This window comes from Macaca mulatta, chromosome 8 (assembly GCF_049350105.2).
Source record: "Macaca mulatta isolate MMU2019108-1 chromosome 8, T2T-MMU8v2.0, whole genome shotgun sequence".
NCBI lineage: Eukaryota > Metazoa > Chordata > Mammalia > Primates > Cercopithecidae > Macaca > Macaca mulatta.
Window position 1 is genome coordinate 18,921,234 of NC_133413.1, and position 23,412 is coordinate 18,944,645.

The following is a 23,412-nucleotide window of genomic DNA, read 5'->3' on the forward strand; positions in this document are numbered from 1 at the left end:
TTGGTCCTAGATTTCAGTTTCTGATGAAATATCTTCCAGGTCTTGCTCACAGAGAGCTGTTTGAAACCAGAATGCAAACAATTTTACTTTTCTGTTATTCAGAATCTATTCTGATTATATCCATAACAATGGTAAAAAAAATAATAATAATCATTCAGAAAATAATAATCATGAATGAAATGCATCATTCATTCCTCTGCCTACCAAGTGACCAGCAGTACGAACCTTCATATCTCTCTGATGCCAAGGATAGCTGTTTGAAGGAGGGAAAGCCTTAGAAGGTGGGTCTGATTGCAACACTTCCTCATTGGCTCAGCCTCCGCAGTGGTTTATAATTTACTCGGTAAAAACAGATAGTCAAACATTGGTCAAGACCACGTACAGGCATCCAGAAAGATATCCTTGCCTACTGCACTGCACGTAGCTGGAAAAGTTATGTGAAAGCACCATGTTCCCTTATGAAACAGACAGCTGCCCTCCGGAACTTGGTCAGTTTGCATGTCCTTTAGAAAACAGTAGTGAGTCAGACCACAGGCGTAAAGGCAGGAGAAATGGCTCCTAACAAGAAACCATAGAATTACCCATTTAAAAACAAAAGCCAAATGTATATGCTGTCAGCACTGGTAGGAGCAACTCTCTGTATAGAAGAATATTTATGTTCTCCAAGTCATCCTATGAAATGACTAAATAAAAACTTTGAAGCGTAACTTTATGATCCTGATAAATGATGAACAGTCTTCAGACTAAAGTCAGACTACCTTTCCTATCATAGTACCAAGCTAGTCCAGTTTTTCAACACATAAAAAACATAGTTTATAGCAGGAACAGCCAAACTGTGCATGATAATCTCTAAAAGTTTAAGTTGCTCAAATAATCATGCCCAGGATATGATCACTGTGACCTGAGACAATATCCAGGTATTGTCACTGTGACCTGAGAGACTGACTGCCAACTATGTACAGAAGATGGAAATGGCTCTGGGGCTGAGATGTTTTCAGATGTAGGAAGGGATTTCTGCTGAAGAGGGGCATCAAATTGTCACAGCTGCAAGACCCATAGAAAGTACTGGCCTAATCCTGTCATTCTGCAGCAGGTGATGGAGCCCCAAACAAGTTAAATGATGTGTTCAAAGTTTCATAATGACTGAGATGAACCAGAAAGTCCAGGAAACAGAATGGAAATTAGGCCTGTTTGTGACACTCAGATTTCTCCCACCCCAACGTTAGGGTGTTCTCATTAAACGAAGAACAGCATAGGTAACTGAGAGCAAACGTGGACTCCTGGAAAAAATAATTCAGCACCTCCTTTGTCCCTCTTCATTCCAGAGCCTGCATTTCCAATCAAGACAGCCCACTTCCCTGGCTCCCAGCTCCAGCTCTCCAGGGCTTCCCCCAGAAGCGCAGACACTGCATGGACAGCCAAGGCACAAGGCCATGGTTTCTGCATCCTCTGTCCTTTCCCAGTTCACAGAGCCGGAAGTGGTAGACTACAGTGACAGATTCCTAGCGGGGTCACTGCGATCACAAGGAGCAGAAGCAGCAGACTAAGCTGGTTTTGCTTGAAATGCAGAATTTCTGCTCATCAGCCTATGGCTGGCTTGGCTACATGAATAACTCTTCTCTGTTACATAATCCATCTCTTTAACTTCCTGTCCACACGAGTATGTAAGTCTGTGGGTACGTGTCTTATAGTGTTTGCCGTACATGTCGAAGTGTGTGTGGAGGCATCAGGAGGTTACATGCATGTGTATTGTGGTGGCTGCTGTTTAGAAATGAGGGTCCCTTCGGATGGCCATTCAGCAAGGATACAGTTTTTGAACCTGATCTCCATACAAGGTTATTGCTTTAAATGTAGGAGTATCTTATTCCTAAATGGCCTTGAATGTGGATCACACTAACATTATGAAGAAGAAACAAAAACATCCCTGTGCACTTTGACCTTAGATGTTAAGTATCATTGTAGAGTCCTGACTGCTAACCACCAAATGACAAAGCCACCTCACAGTGATGCTTACAAAATAAGAGAAAGGTTCTTCAGTGTTTACAAAGCCATTGTAACATGGTATTCTTCCCAAATTATCACACCTATGTGAAAAAAACAAAAAAACATTTGAAAATCAACACTATCTTATTCCCTTTTGGCATCAAAATACTTAACTGCATTTTAATGCTGTGCATAAGGAAATGGTTTACCTTCCAGCATTTTCTGCAGACTGTTCCTCATGACATGGATGTTCTCTATCCCGATAAACTGAAACTTGATATTGGAATAATTGTCTTCATTCTCATAGCCTTTCCCTGCAGCGCGATTTGCCATTGCATTAAGCTGCAGTGGTCAGCAAAACAGAACAGTCATCAATTACATTGATGAAACAATGAAGAAACAACCAAAACATTTCATGGATACCCAATCAAAGCATTCAGAATGATGTGCGGAAACGTAATATGCTTATTTGAATCACTGCAACCTTGCACTGAGCTACATAGCTTCAGGCACTCCTGCTGAGCTTATATTCAACAGCAGGAATTTGTCAGTGTTGGTCACATTTTCTTAGCTGGAAAGCAGTCTACTGATAAACCCTGCTGGAGGTGTCTCTTGCAGTCCCCGTCAGAGATGCCACACTGAATGTGGAATTCTGTGATGGAACCACGTAGTCCATTTTAATACCACATATAACCCGTAGGTTGGCAGAAGAATATCAGCAGAAACAGCTGTCAGAATAAGGCTCTATATATTGTTATATCCTCTTGTATTATATGACCAATAAACATGTTATCAAATAGGAATGGCTGCATCATTCTAATCAGCCCACAAGATCCCTCAGATGCCCAATTAAACCTTGAGCAGGAATTACTGAATAAAATGAAGAGAAGGAATGCAACCACATCTCCAGAGACGTTTCCACCAGCCACCTTATTTAAATCTAGAGATCTTTTGGGCTTTTTGATCACTTTATTATAATTTTGCATATGGGAAGGTGGGGTCTCCAAGTGCAAACTAGGTTAAGTCATAGTGGTCTTAGAAGAAATGTATTAAATGCAAACACTGTCCTAGCCCTGTGTGGCTAAAATCAAGAAGGGGACAAGTCCTGCTTTAGCTGGGAAATACATCGGTTTCTAGAATGGGTGAACATTCTTGCTATTTTATTAAGCAGGTCATCACATCCTAGCAAACAGTACTCACTGACCACTCTCCCGCACCCACCAAGGACAGGAGAGCTGTGCCAGGCACAGAACCTAAGCTAGGAACTCACCACCGGAAAAAATGTCTGCTTTTGAAACCACAATGCACCATAGTACTTTTTAAAAAGCCAAAAGACCTAAGTTTAAAGTTAAAGACACTTATGTTCTTTGACACAAATCTTCTAAACATCTCACAAAATTAAAAGTACCAGCACATAAAAATAGATGCCCAAGAATATTTATTGAAAAAAGCTGAAAACCCATGACTATCTCAATAGGGCAATAGCAGTATACACGAAGGTTTATCACGCCCTGGACTGCGAGCAGTGACCAAGAAGGAGGGCACAGATCACACAGCAGACACATAGAAGTTCTGAGGCTTATGATGAGGTTATGTCATGATGTAAGTTGAAAATGCCGTTAAGTCAAAAGTGCGTGGCAAACTGGGAGCTGCGCCCGCTGCTGCTGCCCAGCATCACAAGAGAAGTACAGTTTCTGAATGTCTGTTGCTTTTGCACCATTGTAAAAAGTCAGAAAATCATGTAGGTTGAACCATTAAGTCAGGGACCCTCTGTGCATAGACTTGGCACTGGCCCATGACAACTGAAAAGAGTAAGCTACAGAATAATATTCATACAGTCATCCATTTTTATAAAACCAACTTACAAATATGTCTTTAAGTTTTTGCATGTTAATCAAGCAGGATTAAAATGTATAGAAAACAGTAGCAATTTGGCAGCAATCACAGCAGAAAGACAGCGTGGCAGGTGACAGGGGAATGCCATCAGTACTACTTTGGACGCCCCCGTAATCTTTCATTGATACCGAGAGCATATATGAAGTTTGTAATTGAATAGAAATGAAGTGCATTAGAAGTGAAAACAGCAGAGGACAAGCCGCTGCCATAGGGGCCCAGGCTGGCAGACACCTCACATTTCAGTAGTAGCCCTGCTCCATGACTTGGCTCATGTGACATCAGCTGGGGCACATCAGCCCCTCAGGACACTGCTCCCATCTACAAAAGGGCGTCATCTTTCTCCCAGGCATGCTGTGAGAATAAAGAGCCTGGCCTTAATCAAGAAAAAATATTAAAATAATGCATTTCAAAACAACTTATGTTCACACTTTAAAAAGTATAAATAGTTTGTAGGGAAAACTTTTCTAAAATTACCTGTAGACATTGTTCTTCCAAAACTATTATAAAATATCACTGCTTTGTATAATTTTTCAAAGATGTTGGTTTATCTTTTATAACAAGCATCATAAATAGAATTAATAGGATACTTGCAAGTATCCTTATGTGACATGAACTTTACATTTATGCTGTATCTTGACTAATTCAGGTTAAGCCTTTTCACCACATACCACAGAGATACTTTTTTTTTTTTTTTTTTTTTGAGATGGAGTCTCGCTCTGTAGCCCAGGCTGGAGTGCAGTGGCCGGATCTCAGCTCACTGCAAGCTCCACCTCCTGGGTTCACACCATTCTCCGGCCTCAGCCTCCCCAGTAGCTGGGACTACAGGCGCCCGCCACCTCGCCCGGCTAGTTTTTTGTATTTCTTAGTAGAGACGGGGTTTCACCGTGTTAGCCAGGATGGTCTCGATCGCCTGACCTCGTGATCCACCCGTCTTGGCCTCCCAAAGTGCTGGGATTACAGGCTTGAGCCACCGCGCCCGGCCCAGAGATACTCTTTTTTAAAACCATAACAAACAAAAACCAGCCAGGCACAGTGTCTCATGCCTGGAATTCCAGCATTCTGGGAGGCGGAGGTGGGCAGATGTCTTGAGCTCAGTTCAAGATCAGCCTGCGCAACATGGCAAAACCCCATTTCTACAAAAAATGCAACAATTAGCCAGATGTGGTGGCATGTGACTAGTCCCAGCTACTTGGGAGGCAGAGGTGGGAGGACTGCTTGAGCCTGGGAGGTCAAGGCTGCAGTGAGCTGTGATCGTGCCACTGAACTCCAGCCTAGGTGACAGAGCGAGACCCCATGTTACTGACCATTCTCCTCCTCTACCCACAAAGACACGAGGGCTATCCCAAGCAGAGATTTAAAAAAAAAAAAAAAATACATAGTCTACAAAAGTTAGAATGTGGAATCGATTTTTTAAAAATAAACAAATATTAAAATATTATTATTTTAATCTATAATTAAGACTCCACGTACACATTATGAAATAGCTGATTATCTCTGATCTGGGAGAATTGATTGGTAGTCTTCCTTAAAAGCAAAGTAGCAACACAAATAACCTCCTGAACATCAATGTGCACTTCTCAGAATGAACAGAAGGTGGCAATATTTATCTACCATCTAAAGTGTAATTTCTTAGGATTTCCACCTCTTTTACAGGACCTATCATATAGTGCAGCAAAAGCTGGACCCTTAAAGCAGGAGATACGGTTTTACAATTAATAAAAATTCAGTAAGTTATCTTGCACATTTCATGCGTATGTGTGTGCGGTAAGATATAGCATCCCTTACATAAACAAATCGCTATTACTACAGTAAATACGGCCCTCTGTCCCTTTGACTGAGAACTCCATTTCACAACTAAAGAAAAACTATTGATTTCAGGTCCTAAAAGTTCTCAAGTAGATAAAGCAATAAAGGAAGCCACTTCAGTTTCAATGTATGTTTAAGAAACACAAGGGACAGGTGAAAAGTAGGACTGGAAAAGTACCGTTTCCTAACACAAGGTTCTTTTGCTGTTTGATAATATCAGTGTCTTTGGGTGCAGAGAAGTTAATAAATGAAGCAAAGTCAACACTCTGTGGACACCTACTAAGGCCAGGCGTTAAGTGGAATCAAACGAAGCTGTTCCTGCGGCCTTCCGCTTAGAACTGGCAATGGAAGGGAAAGCACATGGCACCCAGTGGTCACAGATGACGTCCACCAGGACTGGGCAAGAGCTGAGCAAAAGGTAGACACAGTGACAGCGACAGGAGTTGGAATCTAAGGCAACTGTCTGGCCCGGGGATCAGGGGTAACGTTTTGTGACAGAGAGAAAGCTAGAGCTGGACTTGAACATAATCCGGAAGGATGGAGAGAGGGGGGAGGGCATTCTAGATGACCAGTGAGCTAACCACTCCAAGTGAAGACAAAGGTTCCTGTGTGGCAGCTACAGCAAGAGGGAAGGCTAGAAAGCACTGAGGGTCCACTACAACAGGCCCAGCAAGGAACTGAGGCTTCGCCTGTGGCAGCGGAGAGCAACTCCAGGAGTTTGAACAAGTCTAACTGAAAAACTGGAGGCTGATTTAGTGTCCACAACAGAGAAGATGCACAGGAATAAGGAGCGAGCAGAGAGGGGTGGGCGCTGAAAACCTCAGCGCTGAAAGAGAGGAGGGATGGAGAATGCAGGCTCCACGAGAGGCCCTGAGCCTCTCATTTATGGCCATATCCCTATCCTTCAAACTGGCACAGAACAGGCACTCAAGGAAGATTTACTGACCGGCTGAGCAACTGCATAAATGACCGGATAACAGAATGAGGTCAGGGGAGAGCAGGCCAAGACTGAAGAAACAGCATCAGATTCTCACCCTAACCCTGAATCAATCAAACATAGGAAAACTCAGTCTGTGTTCATCGTGTTATCAGCGTGGTCACTGCCTTAGTCCTGGAGTCTGCCATTTCCACAGCTACATTTTATGCCTGAATAAATGACAGTACCTAAGCTGACATGGTTGGGAAATGACCATAAAAGCTGATCTTGGCAGGAGGGGGACTTGGTCTTGCCCTAACACAGGCTGTCAAATGATGGTCTTTCTCTCTCCCTCCTATATAACTGGTTAAAGGAAAAAACTTCACTTGTGGTGCAAATACAAACTTGTGAGTTGATTTTATTCCTTGCAACTATTCTCTACAACTGTGCTAGTCAAAATCCTCCTTTCTACCCGCTAAGGACCTCTTGGGCAGATTCAATAGCATCAGGCATATATTCAGATGGAAAATCTCTATCCAGCCTAACTTAGAATTCCAGTCCCGTGTATGATGCAAAATTAGTTCCTCCCCACCACCGCCTTACAGGCTGTTTGGACTGGGGAGGGGTTTGCTCCGGGCCTCCCTCCCTCTCATCTTTCTTGTAGGCCCTATCTGTGGACTGGGAGGATGGGTGCAGAGAAGGGATAAGAGAAGAGGTAGATTTCTCTTTGGAAAGCTAGGCAGGGTTGCAGTTCTCTTCATTGGCTGACGTGAGTTGGTCACCACTTCCCTCTCTGGCATAGTGTCCAAGCGCTGAATCTCCCCAGGTATAGATGCAGGTTTTTGGAGGTGGAGAGTACACATCTCACTGACATGGGAGATCCACCTTGGCTTGATCCTATTCCAATCCGCTCAACTTCCCTCACCAGCATACCCACCCCAAGTCACCCAGAGCTGAAGATGCCTGGCGGCTGAGCCCTTTTAAGAACGTTGAAGCAAGATGGTTCATGCTCAACTTCCTTCCTCAGGGTCCACTTGACCCACAGGAAACTTCTCCACCCTTGCCCTGCCAAAAGAAGGGAGCACATACTGCTCCACGGCCACTGGACACTGCCCTCGCCTCAGTTCTCTTCACTCTGGTTGCTGCCATGACGGCCATCAGCAAGTGTGAGACCCCAGATTCCCCTCTCTCAGGCACCCTCATCGCTACCACTGACCCCTCCCAGGACTCAGCAAGTAGGAACCACCCACTCACTAATTCCAGAGAAAAAGAAAAACATCCCACATGACATCCTGTTACACAACTACAAACTCACTGACCTGGTGAAATCAGGGGGCAGAACCACAGCGCAGTCTCTGGAGAAGCAGCAAGGACAAAAGGCTGGGCGTCACGGAGGCAAGTGCCTTCTCTTCATGCCTCAGCACCCCCTCCGCTGGCCCTGGCTACATCAGAGGAGCTGTTGGGGCTTTCTCCGGCCTCATCAGGTGTGTGCTCAGAGGTGGTAACCCCCACAGAGCCTCCACGTGGTAATGAGGCTCTGCTGGAGAATTTTCGTAAACAGAAAAAACACCTTGGGTCAAACGGAGCAAGCGTGGGCTCTGGGGTTAGATAAGCCTGGATGTGAATCTGGGTTCTGCCCTGAACTGAGAGACCCTGGGCAAATTACTGAACCTCTTTAAGTTCTAGCCCTTATCCATGAAAAGAAACAAAACAAAACAAAACCCTCACAACTTGCCAGGATTCTTGAAAGAACTAAATGAGAAAGTGTCTTGTCCGGGCGCCGTGGCTCACGCCTGTAATCCTAGCACTTTGGGAGGCCCAGACGGTGGATCACCTGAGGTCAGGAGTTTCAGACCAGCCTGACCAACATGGTGAAACCCCGTCTCTACTAAAATTACAAAAAAAATCAGCCGGGCATGGTGGCAGGTGCCTGTAATCTCAGCTACTAGGGATGCTGAGGCAGGAGAATTGCTTGAACCTGTGAGGTGGAGGTTGCAGTGATCCAAGATCATGCCACTACACTCCAGCCTGGGCAAAAGTAAAACTGTCTCAAAAAAAAAAAAAAAAAAAAGAAAGAAAGAGAAAAAAAAGAAAGTGCCTGGCATTTTTACAAGCTCAGCAAAGTCCCAGAACAAATTAATCATAAAGTAATGAACAAGGATGCAATAAAATGAGTTAGCCCTTATTTGAAAATTCAATGAATACTGCATCAACACTTTCATATGTTCTTAAAGCACCAGACCCTAGCAGTAATATGTGCCCTGCAGAGCATACTTTTTTTTTGAATTGCCATTCAATACATGCTTGAAGACTTCACTGACTTTGTCTCCCAATTTTTTCTTTTTCTTTCAAGACAGGGTCTCACTCTGTACCCCAAGCTGGAGTGCAGTGGTACAATCACAGGTCAGTACAGACTCCCACTCCTGGGCTTAAGCAATCCTCCCACCTCAGCCTCCCAAGCAGCTGGGACTACAGGCCCATGACACCACATCCAGCTATTCTTTTTCTGTTTTTTGTAGAGATGGGGATCTCGCTATGTTGCCCAGGCTGGTGTCTCCCCAAATCTTAATGTCAACAAGCAGTTCAGAGGCTTTCATCTGAACAGGCAGCTCTGGAAGTTCCCATGTGGGGCTAGCCTTGCTCAAAGGCCAAGAACGATCCAGGTCACCTCCTAATCCTTTTTCTTTTTAACGGAACCTGTGAGCAAACCTGGAAGTGCCTGCTTGCCATGGTCCACACCTTCTAGAGCAAACTCAGTCTCCTGGCTACCAAGGAGGCCTAACACACTCTGGAACAAAAATCAACAAACACAATCTTTAAAAGAATAAAAGCTCTAAGCAAACAGTTTAAAACTCACGTGAAGTATGCGTGCATGGATAAACATGAGAAGAGGGCATGGCTTGTACGAAACCCCACTTTTCTTTAATGGATCAGTGTCAAACTCATCGCGGAGAGTAAACACACTTAGCACTAAATATATCCTTCGAATCAAATCCTTTGGATTAATTTATTTTAAATCTGGAATATGCCTGGCTCTACAGCTGCCACGTTTCCTAGAAGGTTTACACAACACAGTACATATCTGGATCACTGCTCCTAAAATTAGTAGGTGAATCTGTCTGGCTTTATTTAAATCTGAAAAAAAAAACAGGATAAGAAACGGGCTTCTCAATCTCTCCTCAGTAGAGCCCCTGTCTTTTCCTTTTCTTATCTTGTCTTCAGTATATCTAAGTGGCTAATCATTAAATCATCTGTAACTATCAGGAGATTCCAAACGCCCCACCTTGCTTAAACAAAGGGTACGAAGAACAGGTGGGAAGGCAGTCACATTAGAAGGAAGGGTTTCAACACAATGAGCCAGAGAGAAAGGCACAAATTGAAAGAGAACAGTAAAAGCCACAGATTTTCTGGTATGTTTCAGTGAAAATCTTCCAGCAAAGGAGCTTTTTTGTCCCCCCAGTTTGAAACTTTTATCTGTGTGTCGCACTCTAAGAATCTAAAAGGAAAGGATCCTTTACTTATAATCTAGTAGAATGTGAGTGTGATCTAGCTGTGATGTCAGTTTCATCACTCATCTCCGTGAAGGATTCGCTCATCTGGCACCCGTGAGCAGGAACTCCATCCTCACTACTCCACACACATCTCTCCCGCTGTGTGCTTTGCTCCGAAGAAGACAGGATGGTTCTGAGGTGAGGGGAGGAGTAGGGCACTGATCTCATTCTAGGAAAACATCACATTCGATTATCCTGGACACAAATCATAACACTTGGTGACATGAGGTTCAGAGAATCCGTGAAAATCACCAAGGCGGCCGGGCGCGGTGGCTCACGCCTGTAATCCCAGCACTTTGGGAGGCCGAGGCGGGCGGATCACAAGGTCAGGAGATCGAGACCACGGTGAAACCCCGTCTCTACTAAAAATTACAAAAAATTAGCCGGGCGCGGTTGTGGGCGCCTGTAGTCCCAGCTACTCGGGAGGCTGAGGCAGGAGAATGGCGTGAACCCAGGGCGGAGCTTGCAGTGAGCCGAGATCGCGCCACTGCACTCCAGCCTGGGCTGGGCAACAGAGCGAGACTCCATCTCAAAAAAAAAAAAAAAAAAAAAAAAGAAAATCACCAAGGCCTGAGTACCCACACAAAGGACAGGATTCAGTTCTCATGATTTCTCGTATCACCAATGAGTGTAGACCGTGTCTATAATTACCTCTTCCCAATGGTGTACACTTTTAAATGCTGTGAGCTGCTGGTTCTATTTTACCCTTCCTGTTGTAACGTTTAGTTCCTATGTTATTTTTTAAATACCTTCACTGACATGTAATACCATTCACCCATTTAAAGCATATGACTCAATGGTGTTTGTTATAGCCATAGAGTTGTGCAACCATCACCATGATCTCATTTTTAGAACATTTCCATCACCCCAAAGAGAAATCCACTACCCACCATTTCTCTCCCTTCTCACAGCCCTAGGCAACCATCAGTTTACTTTCAATAGCTCTGAATTTGCCTGTTTAAAGCATTTCATGATTCCTTTGTGACTGGCTTCTTCCTCTTAGTATAACACTTTCAAAGTTCATCCATGTTGCAGTATATATCCATAGTCCATTCCTTTTTATAGCTGAATAATATTCCATTGAATGGACATACCATATTTTATAAATCTATTCTCCATTGATGAACATTTGGTTATTTACATTTTAGGCTATCACTAATAATGAAGAAGTATTCACATACAAGTTTTTATGTGGATATAAGTTTTCATTTCTCTTGGTTATATACCTAGAAAGGAGATGCTGATTCATATAGTAACTCTATGTTTAACTAAATTTAAGGTCCTTATGCTCTTTTACCTTTTTTTATTGAAAAAAAATTTCAAACTCTGACTTAGGAAGTGAAAAGTTTCTTAAAATGAACTTCTCACCCCACAGGAGAAACCACTGTAAACAGTGTGTGGTATACAGTCTCCAAATTTTTTTTCTTTTCTTTTTTTTTTTTTTTTTGAGATGGAGTTTCGCTCTTGTTGCCCAAGCTGGAGTGCAATGGCACGATCTCAGCTCACCATAACCTCTGCCTCCCGGGTTCAAGTAATTCTCCTGCCTCAGCCTCCCCAGTAGCTAGGATTACAGGCATGCACCACCACACCCAGCTAATTTTTGTATTTTTAGTAGAGACGAGGTTTCACCATGTTGGTCAGGCTGGTCTCAAACTCCCGACCTCAGGTGATCCAACTGCCTTGGCCTCCCAAAGTGCTGGGATTACAGGTGTAAGCCACCACGCCCAGCCCCAATTTTTTTAATGGGATTACATTAAACATAATTTCCCTATCCCCTCTTGTTGCTTAACAGGACATCCTGGACTCCTCCGCTTACCATATGAGGAGAAAGAACTGGACGTTCATCTTTCTCCTCAGTCATAGGTCCAGGCACATTTTCATTACTGGCTAGAAAAGTGCAATGCCAAACAAGCTGACTAAGGGATGTTTCATTCTGTCATCTCCCTCTGTCCACTGTAGTCAATGCACTTGTAGGTGATTTTGTGTCTATCCCTCTGGGGACTTCACTTGTTGATGAGTTTTAGAAGACTTGGGTCTAAGGAGAAAAACTAGAAATTTTACTGGACTTAACACTGATTCTCCTTTAAAAAAAAAAAAAAAAGGCTGAATAGGAGGTAAGTGTAAGATCAACATGGGTCACCCCTTTATGTCTAGATCTATTATTTCCTAGTGGTTTTCTTAAATTAGAAAATCAATATATTAATACATATGTAATTGTAAAATAATAATTTTCTAACAATCAACAAGTAGAAAGCCTTCTACCTCCCCAAATCCTACTCCCTTCTCCGTGGAATTTTACAAGTTCAGAGTTTAACTTTTCAGATCTTTTTCTACACCCACCTTTTTACACACCTGGAACTTTTTATGAAAAAAATACATTTTTTAATTTACCTTTTCTTTTATAAATCTTTCCAAGTCATACGTCTAGATTACTACAAGTTGAATTTGAAAAAATAATAGGTGAGTACTTTGCAACAACTGAACTGCTGGAGCTCCAAACTGAATTGTATTGTCAGAGCAGAGAGGGTTGTTTTAGAAAGAAACCAAGTACTAATACGGTATACTTAGGAGCACAATCTCCAAAATGAAGCCACATTCATTAGGGTGCCCCTGTGTGCCCAGCACAACGCTAGGGGCAGGAGAAATATAAAATGCACTTGCATAGTCAGAGGCTTCAGGAGCACTAGACCACCAGGCAGCAGCCAGCAGGGTGCCCAGACACTGACTATGCCCAGAGGAACCGCTCCTTTGCACAAGAGATGGCAGTCAGCTAGCCTTTGCCCGTCTCCAGTTTCACAACTCAGGTGCAAAGACATGCATCGCAATGGTGACACTTACTTTAGGCCGGGTGTCCACGACATAAACGAAGTCACTTCCTGGATTGGCTTTCCTAATGGCCTGGAGCATCTGCTCGTCCTCTAGGCACCGAGCACTGAAGCCGGACAGGGGCTGGCTGCTCCGGCAGATGGAGGCCTAGTGGGAGAGGTCACAGCAACACAGCACCATCAGGTAACTGTACCCATGAGAGACGCTCTATGTGTGTCTCCAGAACAAAGAGCCCTTGGCTCACTGATAGTCCACCTCGGCTTATGAAAACGTGATACAGCTTTCTGGAAATCAAGCGTTGTTTATTTTTAATTCAAGTCAAAGAAACCACTAATGGGCCAACAATACAAAGGGTCTCTCTGTGCAAAATATTAGGAATGTGTAAGATGTTTAGATAGGATCTAAGTTATGACATTCAAAACCATTTAAATAACCTACTTTCCTTTTCACTGGTATTGTTTCATTTTCCTGCTGAAAGAAGAAATACAAAATAAATAACCATTCTCCTCAAATGTACAGGATACTATTAATGGCGAGATTAGTAGAATAAAAATTATTTTTTAATGCTTTCCAACCTTTTATTTTTTTTTGTTTTACTAGCCCATCTAGAAACATCACAAACACCAAAAACCAATTCTACTTCTAAACAGGAAACTTTTACGGTGACGAGAGCCCAGGTTGCTTCTAGGTTTGATACCGAAGGACAGCAGGCACATACATACCTATGCTGACTCAAGTCTATTTAGAATAAGGGGGATTTTTTTTGGAATCAGTCTGCATTCTCTGCTGTAAGTCCCCTACCCTGCAATTCTGAAGAGTATATTGCACTGTCAGATGGTATCTAGAAGAGCAGAAACATTTCCCTGAGTTATGAACAGGTGTACAAATCTGACCTTGCAGCTATAAAACTTAGGCTTTTGTGGCAAAGTACTTTTACGGATCTAGGTTTTTTTTTTGTTTGTTTGTTTGTTTTTTTTTTTGAGATGGAGTCTTGCACTGTCACCCAGGCTGGAGTGCTGTGGCATGATCTCGGTTCACTGCAAGCTCCGCCTCCTGGATTCACGCCATTCTCCTGCCTCAGCCTCCCGAGTAGCTGGGACTACAGGCGCCCGCCACCATGCCCGGCTAATTTTTTGTATTTTTAGTATAGAAGGGGTTTCACCGTGTTAGCCAGGATGGTCTCGATCTTCTAACTTTGTGATCCGCCCACCTGGGCCTCCCAAGGTGCTGGGATTACAGGCGTGAGCCACCGCGCCCGGCCAAATCTAGGTTTTAACATTTAAATTAAACACAAAACACCCAATAAAATGCATGAATGACTCAAAGCATCTACACTGAGACTGTAAGTCCACAGTGTGAAAGAATGCAGGCAGTGACAGAACCCCTCCACGCAAGATAATACGGAGGGGAAAGTTTCACTGCAAATAGTCCTGTCATGTCACAGCCTGTTCAGGGTGCTTGCACTGCAGGGTTCCATCCGTGAAGGGGCACCCCAACTCTTAGTCCAACCATAGCTTAATTGTCTTTAAAGCCCAACCCAGGACAACTTAACATGGGTTTGGATCTCTCCAAAGGGCTTGGGTGCTCCTTGTTGGAAAAGGTGGGGACATTTCTCACTAGCTCTGAAGCTGGAGAACCACAGAATGGCTGGACATATTACAGGGCCATTGTCTGAGGGCGCCAGCACCATTCTGCAGAGACGGACAATCACTGAGCGGGTTAAAGGAAGCCTGAGGCCTACAGCCAGGTTCAGAATTCAGGGGGACAAGGTGTGGGAGTGGGAAGCAAAGCAAAGGAGCAGCAGAGTCACTCCAGGGTGGCTCACTCCTGACTGGTGGGGAGGAGAAAAAGATGAGAGGGTGTGAGCACGGCAGAGAGAACAGCAAGCAACAGCGAGGCCAGGAGCAAGGGGAAGTGAAGGTGGGGATCAAGAGGGACTTGGCGAGCAGAAGGCAAGCTATGTCCGAGGACCAGAAAGCAAGTGACACACATGGCTTTCACGGGGGTCCTGTTTGCTTTGATCTTTAAGGGGTCAGGGTCTGCCACCTGCTCAGAGGGAATTCTGCCTGGAAAGAGAATAATTCTGAGTTGGCTTTAGATGATACTTTATCCAGGTTAAAGAAATATTAGTTGGCCCGGTGTGGTGGCTCACGCCTGTAATCCCAGCACTTTGGGAGGCCGAGGCAGGCGGAGAACTTGAGGGCAGGAGTTTGAGACCAGCCTGGCCAACATGTTGCTACTAAAAATACAAACATTAGCTGGGCGTGGTGATGCACACACGCAATCTCAGCTACCCAGGAGGCTGAGGCAGGGGAATCGCTTGAACCCGAGAGGTGGAGTTTGCAGTGCGCCGAGATCGCACCACTGCACTCCAGCCTGGGCGACAGTGAAACTGCATCTCAAAAATTAAAATTAAAAAAATTAAAAAGAGAGGAAGAGGCTGGGCGCAGTGGCTCAAGCCTGTAATCCCAGCACTTTGGGAGGCCGAGACGGGCGGATCACGAGGTCAGGAGATGGAGACCATCCTGGCTAACACGGTGAAACCCCGTCTCTACTAAAAAATACAAAAAACTAGCCGGGCGAGGTGGCGGGCACCTGTAGTCCCAGTTACTCAGGAGGCTGAGGCAGGGGAATCGCTTGAACCTGAGAGGTGGAGTTTGCAGTGCACCGAGATCACACCACTGTACTCCAGCCTGGGCGACAGTGAAACTTCATCTCAAAAATTAAAATAAAAAAAATAAAAAAGAAAGAAAGAAAAAAAAAGAAATATTAGTTAAGGACAGCTGCCACCAGACAATCTTAGATTCCATCAGAAGGGTTAGATGGGGATGGGGACATATTTAAATGGTGAGAATCTGAGAACGCACACACCACAACTCACTAAAGTAGTGAGACACCAATTATGAAATGAAGCAATTTAGGGACAACAACTATTTCAAATTATCTTCTGGTTTAGAACAGCTACTTTTAAATGAGGAACTATATTGGAACTGTTATACTATGGAATGTGGTCGATTAATTAAAACACACATATTAAACAGACTACATTTTTGGTATTTTGTAGTTAGATTTTCTTAATAAAGATATGCTCTAAATGGAATTTTTCATTGACTCAGTCATTGCTAACATGTGGTTTTCAATTTTGTGCAAAACGGTAAGCAGTCTCAATGCTTTTGTGCCCCTATACACACCCTACACAGATTATCCAACGAGTATTACTACTGCTCAGCAGCATTTCTTACTGATGTTGGAGCCCAGATTAAAAACTCTTCAGATGTAAACCATAAAGGATAGCACTCATTTACAATGCTACTAATGATTAAAATATTCAACATTTTTGATGGCTTACTACTGCTCTTGAGTGTTTATATGATAGGCACTATTATAAGAACTTTGCATATTTTTATTTAATTAGCCTAATTATCATATACAGTAAGACCTATTATTTGCTCCACTTTACACATGAAGTTACCACGGCATGGAAAGGTTAAGTAACATATTCAAGGTCACGCAGTTAATAAATAGGGAAGCCAAGATTTGAATCCAGAGTATTTCCTGATTCTGAATTCTTAACAAAGTAACATAAGCCCCGATGGGGGGAAATAGGTCAGGCAGCACAATACAACATTAAGATACAGCATAAAGCCGGGCGCAGTGGCTCATGCCTGTAATCCCAGCACTTCTGGAGGCCGAGGCAGGTGAATCACCAGAGGTCAGCAGTTCGAGACCAGCCTGGCCAACATGGTGAAACCCATCTCTACTGAAAATACAAAAATTAGCCAGACATAGTGGTGCACGCCTGTAATCCCAGCTGCTTGGGAGGCTGAGGCAGGAGAATCGCTTGAACCCGGGAGGTCGAGGCTGCAGTGAGCTGAGATCACGCCACTGCACTCCAGCCTGGATGACAAGAGTGAGACTCCATCTCAAAACACAAAGATGCAGCATGAAGACCTGGCTTTCAGTCCCAGTTGTGCTCTCACTCACTGTATGATCTTGGGTAATTTATGTCTTCTCTGATCCTCAGTTTTCTCATCTATAAAACGGGTCAAATATTAAAACTACAGGGTGTGATAAGGGGCATAACACTGTAAAACTCCTGGCACTGTGCCTAACACATAGGAAGTTTCAATAAGCATTCAGTATAAAAAGAGACCAAGAAGGTCTGTATTTTTCCTTAGGAAAGTTGCCTCACTGGAAATCTTCTAGAGTTTTGTTTCCTAGAAATGCGTACTGTAAATTTGGGAGACCATGCTGCGTACCATGTTAAAGCAAAACTTAAAAAAAAAAAATCGTAACATAATAAAGAACAAAGGATATAGCAATTCTAGGAACTATCATAGAAAGATACACAGAATTCTGAACACACATGACTAAGCATCTCTAACCATGATCTGTAAAGCTATTAATAACTGGACATTCAAAGGGAGCCCACATGGCTCTACATAACCCGTGCGGTAAGGTCTAAAATGAGTATTATGGGTTGCTTCGACATCTGGTAAAACTGAGAGGGTCTCAAATGGCTTCACTGCAAGTTCCCTGCCACGCTCTGCTCCTGCAGATAAGGTTCTCGAGTGAAACAATTCTTATCTAGCAGACCAGGTGCAGCTCCTGCCCGTCCCTCGGTAGCAGGTTTCAGTTCCCCGCCAGCCATGGAATGATGCACACAAGCTAATTGCATCCTCCGGCAGGAACCAAGGGTGACCCCATGCTCCTGATACTACCCAGCCTGCCTCTCACAGCCCCTGGCTGTCACTCTGCTCCTCAGTGCAACCTCATGTGCCCCTTCATGGACTGTGGTGTCCTCCTCCCCTTGGCAGTGAGTATATGTGACCAGTAAAATTGCTGTTCATCTCATCTGCCCAGTGTCAAGTGCTGTGTCTGGCTGTCCCTATAACCTAGAGCAGGAATCCCTCCCTCACCACGGGGGTGAAAGAATGTGATCATATCCATTAAAAATAATGGCAAAAACTGCAATTACTTTTGCACCAACCTCACACTATGTATGGTAACAGCTGATGCTAAGGGAAAGATGGACCCTCAGCAGGGGCCTTTATATCAAACAGAACTTGAGGTTCATAAAATCATGTAAACTTCAAACTTCTCCTAATCTAGTCAATTCCCAGTGGCCAACATTAGGCACGTCATCTCACCACCACAATCAAAAGGGTACCTTTGGTAACGTACGCGGGAAACAGTATCTTCACTATAAAATGTAGCATCCTTATTCATAAGCATAAATTCTTTCGGGGTAGGAATACATACTCATCAGCCTAAAATGTCTCAAATAACCAAAGAGAAGAAAGAAAGATCAGCAAATGTGTGGAATATGTACCTGTTCACTGTTTCTGGGAGACTATCTGTTTTCTATTCGGCCATCCCTGAGCAATGGCAGCACAGATAACTACTCTGGTGTTTCAGTGTCTTCCATGAGCGCAGAAATCCACACCTTTGGTAATAAAACTTCCCTTTAGGAAAAGCCCTAGTCAAGTCAGAAGCATTTATATAAGTAACCTTGATATTAAAATGTAAACATTGTTACAAAACACAAATTTGATCATTATTCTACCTGCAAAATAGATTTCAGTTCACGGGGTAGGAGAGTGGGTGGGCAAGTGTGTGCTCACTCAGGACTTCCCTGGGGTAACCCGATCACGCAGCACTGCTACGAAACACATCTCTGTTCTGTACCTTGGAAGAAGTACAGAAGAAGTACTTGAAGCTAGAGCTTCAAGTCGTTTCTGCTTTAAAATCTTAAATATGGGAAATGAATACTCATAAGCTCTAACTATGCTGTGTGAGTTCATTTTCAGGCCTGGCGGTTCAGTAAAGAATAGCACTTGGGGGAGAAGGCATGGAGCTATGTGAGTCTGAGGTCGCCGGGGAAGAAGCCGCTTCTGAGGTCTAATTGCTAAAAACTCTGTCCTCTCCCAGACAATACACGTTTAATCCTGATGCTACTCACACTGACAAAAAGCAAAAGGTCCCTTGTCTCAAGAATATAAAAAGGGAGGTGCTACGCACACTGTGCTCACTTTTTAAATATTCTACAGACAACAATAAAACACCTCTGAAACAACAATAAAAGATCCTCTCTCCCTGTCCTGGATTCGTCTTCTCTCTTACTTCTGTAATCAATGCATGCTACAAAAAAAAAAAAGTGCATGTTACTAGTATCCTAATTTCAAGTGCAACATCATGAAATTTCATATCTCTATTTATTCTATCTTTAAAAAAAAAGCCAGGCGTAGTGGCTCACGCCTGTAATCCCAGGACTTTGGGAGGCCGGGGCAGGTAGATCACTTGAGCACAGGAGCTTGAGACCAGTCTGGGCGACATGGCTTTCCTTGTCTCTACAAAAAAATGCAAAAAAAATTATCTGGGCAGGGGGGCACACACGTGGTCCCAGTGACTCGGGAGCCTGAGATGGGAAGATCACTTGAGCCTGGGGAGGTCAAGGCTGCAGTGAGCCAAGATTGTGCCACGGCACTCCAGCCTGGGAGACAGAGTGAGACCTTGTCTCAAAAAATAAAATAAAATATAATATAAAAAAGCCAGCCCAGGCAACACAGCAAGACCCTGTCTCTACAAAAAATTATCTTCTCCACAAAAAAAATTATCTTCTCCACAAAAACATTTTTTTAAACTTAGCAGGTGTGGCGGTATGTACCTACAGTTCCAACTGCTTGTGGGGATGAGGCACGAGGAGCCCTTGAGCTCTCAAGAGTTTGCTATGATCGTGCCACTGCACTCCAGCCTGGGTGACAGTGAGACCTTGTCTCAAAAAAAAAAAAAAAAAAATCACATCTTCCTTTGCCTCTAACCAGTGCTCCAGCTCTGTGCAGGCTGAAATATATTTGGAGTTAATAAAATACTTTAAACCCTAATTCAGGGCTAGAAAAAGAAGAAGAGCAATGAATGTAACTAAAAATAAGATAATTTTTATCCTACCAATTCACAGAACTTTCGCCACTAAATGAATATTTTCCTTCAAAGTAGCCAACAGAGAAGGCTATGTGCTCACTCTGATGAAGCTGGCATGGCTCAAGATATTTTTGGAAGCCTGTAGAATCTGACTGAGACCCTGCTCTGCCCCCTGACTGTAGGTGCAGGCGCGTGGATGCACACTCACATGCTCCCCTCTCTTTGTTTACAGCCTCACTTGGCTTTGAATCCAGAACGGTATTATCTAGCTTAAAAACTGAAGTTTCTCTCTCACCTGGCCAGAGCCAAATAACATTTTGTTTTTTAAAACCACCTTTTTTAAAGGTAGTTTTTTGCTACCTTTTAAAAGTGGGTGGCAAAGAGCATTCTTGCTCGTCCAAATCTGTTTTCCTATCCTCCGCAGTAATGGAACTCTGAGTTTTAGCTGTTTTAATGGCCATCCAAAACGCTGTACTTTCATACCTGTCCTGTGCAGTTCTGACGAAAGGGAGGTGTCATGTGGCAGTTTCTGGAAGCCTTCCTCAAAACGCTGGGCACACACCATTAGCCCTCCGTCACCTGCCACCTGCAATGTGTGGGTGGTGACTGTACTGAAGCAAGCTCTTGCACCATGTGCCATGGCAGGCCATGTCCAAATCCAGGGGATGGCAGAGTAGAAAGGGAGAAGGAGCTTGAGTACCTGAAGGCTAAGTGGGGTGGGGCCAGGCTACCAGGCCAGGACTGCCCACCCTGGGAATTTTATGCAAGAGAAAAAACTTCTATCCTATTAGAGCCACTGTTACTTAGAGTCCCTTTTACAGACAAACCCAATTCTGGCTTTTATAAATAATATTTAAAAAGTAAAACCCACGCTCTCTATAATCAAAGATTTTTTATACTGAAGATACTCAAAAGAACACAGGTAAAAACAGGTAATAAGGCCATGCACAGTGGCTCATGCCTGTAATCCCAGCACTTTGTGAGGCTGAGGCAGGCCGGGTCACCTGTGGTCGGGAGTTCGAGACCAGCCTGGCTAACGTGGTGAAACCCCTTCTTTACTAAAAATACAAAAAAACACACACAAAAATTAGCTAGGCATGTTGGCAAGTGCCTGTAATCCCAGCTACTCAGGAGGCTGAGGCAGGAGAATTGCTTGAACCTGGGAGGCAGAGGTTGCAGGGAACTGAGACTGCACCACTGCACTCCAGCCTGGGCAACAGAGTGAGACTCTGCCTCAGAAAAAAAAAAAAAAAAGAGAGAGAGAGAAAAAAAGAATGGGCAGTGGACTTCAGGGGCTTTTCTAAAATAGGCCTGCCACAGATCTCCAGAACCGAATTATAAGCAATGAGCCTCCCAAGGTGCCCACTTAGAAGAGGACAGTATTCACTTGGATGATTAGCTTTAGGGATTTTCTGAATCTATTGAGTCATTTTCTGAATCATTACGTTACTGTCAAATAAACATGGGAGGGCTACACGAGATAAGGACTTAGCATAGCTGTGTCATGTCACACCACGCACAGGAATATCCACATACCTTCTGAAGAATTCAAACACACACACACGCACAGCAGAAGGCAGCTAGAAAATGCCTGCTTATGATCAAACAAGAAAAGCAAAGCGTCAAACAAAAACATGCCTCGAGACTTACGTGGTTATCTTTATAATAGTAAGAAAGGACAGGAAATCGCCGTCTGCTCCGGAATTTGGAACTCCCCACTATGATGTGTGCTGTGGCCGATTTGGGAACGTACAGTTCAGTAGGATAAGAGTCACAAACCTGTCACCAGAAAATACAAAGGGATTTTTAGGCCATCTAGTAATGCCCTGCGAACTGCCCCCAGAAATTCCACTTCACCACGCTTATAGGTACATCCTTAAGTTCTCTTAACCATGTTACAGAGGAGGTTATTTCGAGGAACGTCAAAGCCACTTTAGAGGAATGAAGTGCTGCTGATTCCATGTAATCATTCTGAAGGAATGCAAGATACCCTTAGTGTTGTCCCCATGCACTGTCCCCTCTCGCCAAGGGCTCTTTGTGCAAGACCAGTGACAATGAAGCCTTCTTTTCATCAACAAGAGACAAATTGCGATGCTGCATCCTGGCTGAGAAAACCTGAGCTGCCAGGATTTGGTTGAAAGAATGACCCCGGGAGACAGTTTTCCTAACACATAAGCACACTGGTTAAGCCAGCAGGTTACCTCTGTGACTCTGACACGCCCAGTGTGCATTCCTGGCCCTGACACACCACGCAAGCTGATGCCTCCCCAGACACTCCTGCCCCCGACCTTCCCAAATCCCATCTGTTCTTCAAGGACCAATCCAGGTTCCACCTCCTTCGGGAAGCTTCTTCCTTGACCTTTCGGTCCATGCAGATTTCCTAATGTGCCGCACGTTACCACGCAATGTAGCAGCTGGATTTTTGTTTCTTATGTGTTGATTTGATAAGTGGTAAGAATAGATGTACTCTTTCTACGCAACCCTGAGATTGATTACCACAGTGGAATGGTGCCTTGGAAGGATCTTGCAATTCAGAACCAGAAATCAGCAGTTTAGAACCTGGCTCTGATTGAGCAACTTCATGACCCTGGGGAAGCCAAACTACACGATGCACTGTGGTCTGCTAATCTCTAGAAGTGATACTGCAGCAACAATATCTCATGGGGTTGACAGATGGATCAAATCCCGTAACACCAATGGCAAAGCACTTTATAAACCACTAAATCCAAAACAAATGTTAGTGGTAGCAACAGTGATAGCAGTTGAGCCTACTGTTGCTCAAAACATTTTGCTTTCACATCAGTCCATCCATCTTTTCGCAATGTGAAGATCACCCACATGGCAGTTTCCTGGGATATGTCAAGCACCCCTTTACTTCCTGGATGTCAAACATCTTCCTAGGCATATCAAGGGAGTCCTCAAGTAGGTGTAACAACAGGGATGTACCAGTCCATTTTCATACTATTATAAAGAAATACCTGAGACTGGGTAATTTATATTGTTTAATGGACTCACAGTTCCACATGGCTGGGAGGCCTCACGAGCATGGCAAAAGGTGAAGGAGGAGCAGAGGCACGTCTTACATAGTGGCAGGCAAGAAAGCGTGTGCAGGGGAACTGCCCTTTGTAAAGCCATTAGATCTCGTGAGACTTACTATCATGAGAACAGCATGGGAAAGACCAGTCCCCATGATGCAATTACCTCCTACCGGGTCCCTCCCATGACACGTCGGGATTATGGGAGCTACCATTCAAGATGAGATTTGGGTGGGGACACAGCAACCCATATCAAGGGGAAATACTTTAGCTGCAGGTCCTGTGTCCATCTCCACTCACCTTTATCACTCTGGAAGATGGGGTTGCAGGGATTGAAAACCCACAACTGAAATCCGAGCCTCTTATAAAGTCTTCTGTGATGATGCCTCCCTTGCTGGCCTCCACTGTCTTTGTTACCAGAATGGGGAACAACATAGAGCAGGAAATAAAAGGGCCACAGAAGAGATGTTCACAGGCC

At 44.0% G+C, this 23,412-nt stretch overlaps 1 protein-coding gene across 1 annotated transcript in view; it reads right to left on the bottom strand.

Moving 5' to 3' along the window:
• The window catches only part of MTMR7 (myotubularin related protein 7), a 114,726-nt gene that overhangs the window by 30,018 nt on the left and 61,296 nt on the right, over positions 1-23,412 (bottom strand). The window contains exons 5-7 of the mRNA XM_001098872.5: positions 21,550-21,678; positions 12,991-13,125; positions 2,193-2,325 (exon numbers count right to left, since the gene is read on the bottom strand). Coding sequence (XP_001098872.2) covers positions 2,193-2,325; positions 12,991-13,125; positions 21,550-21,678 — 397 coding nt within the window. The remainder of the gene's footprint in view (positions 1-2,192; positions 2,326-12,990; positions 13,126-21,549; positions 21,679-23,412) is intronic.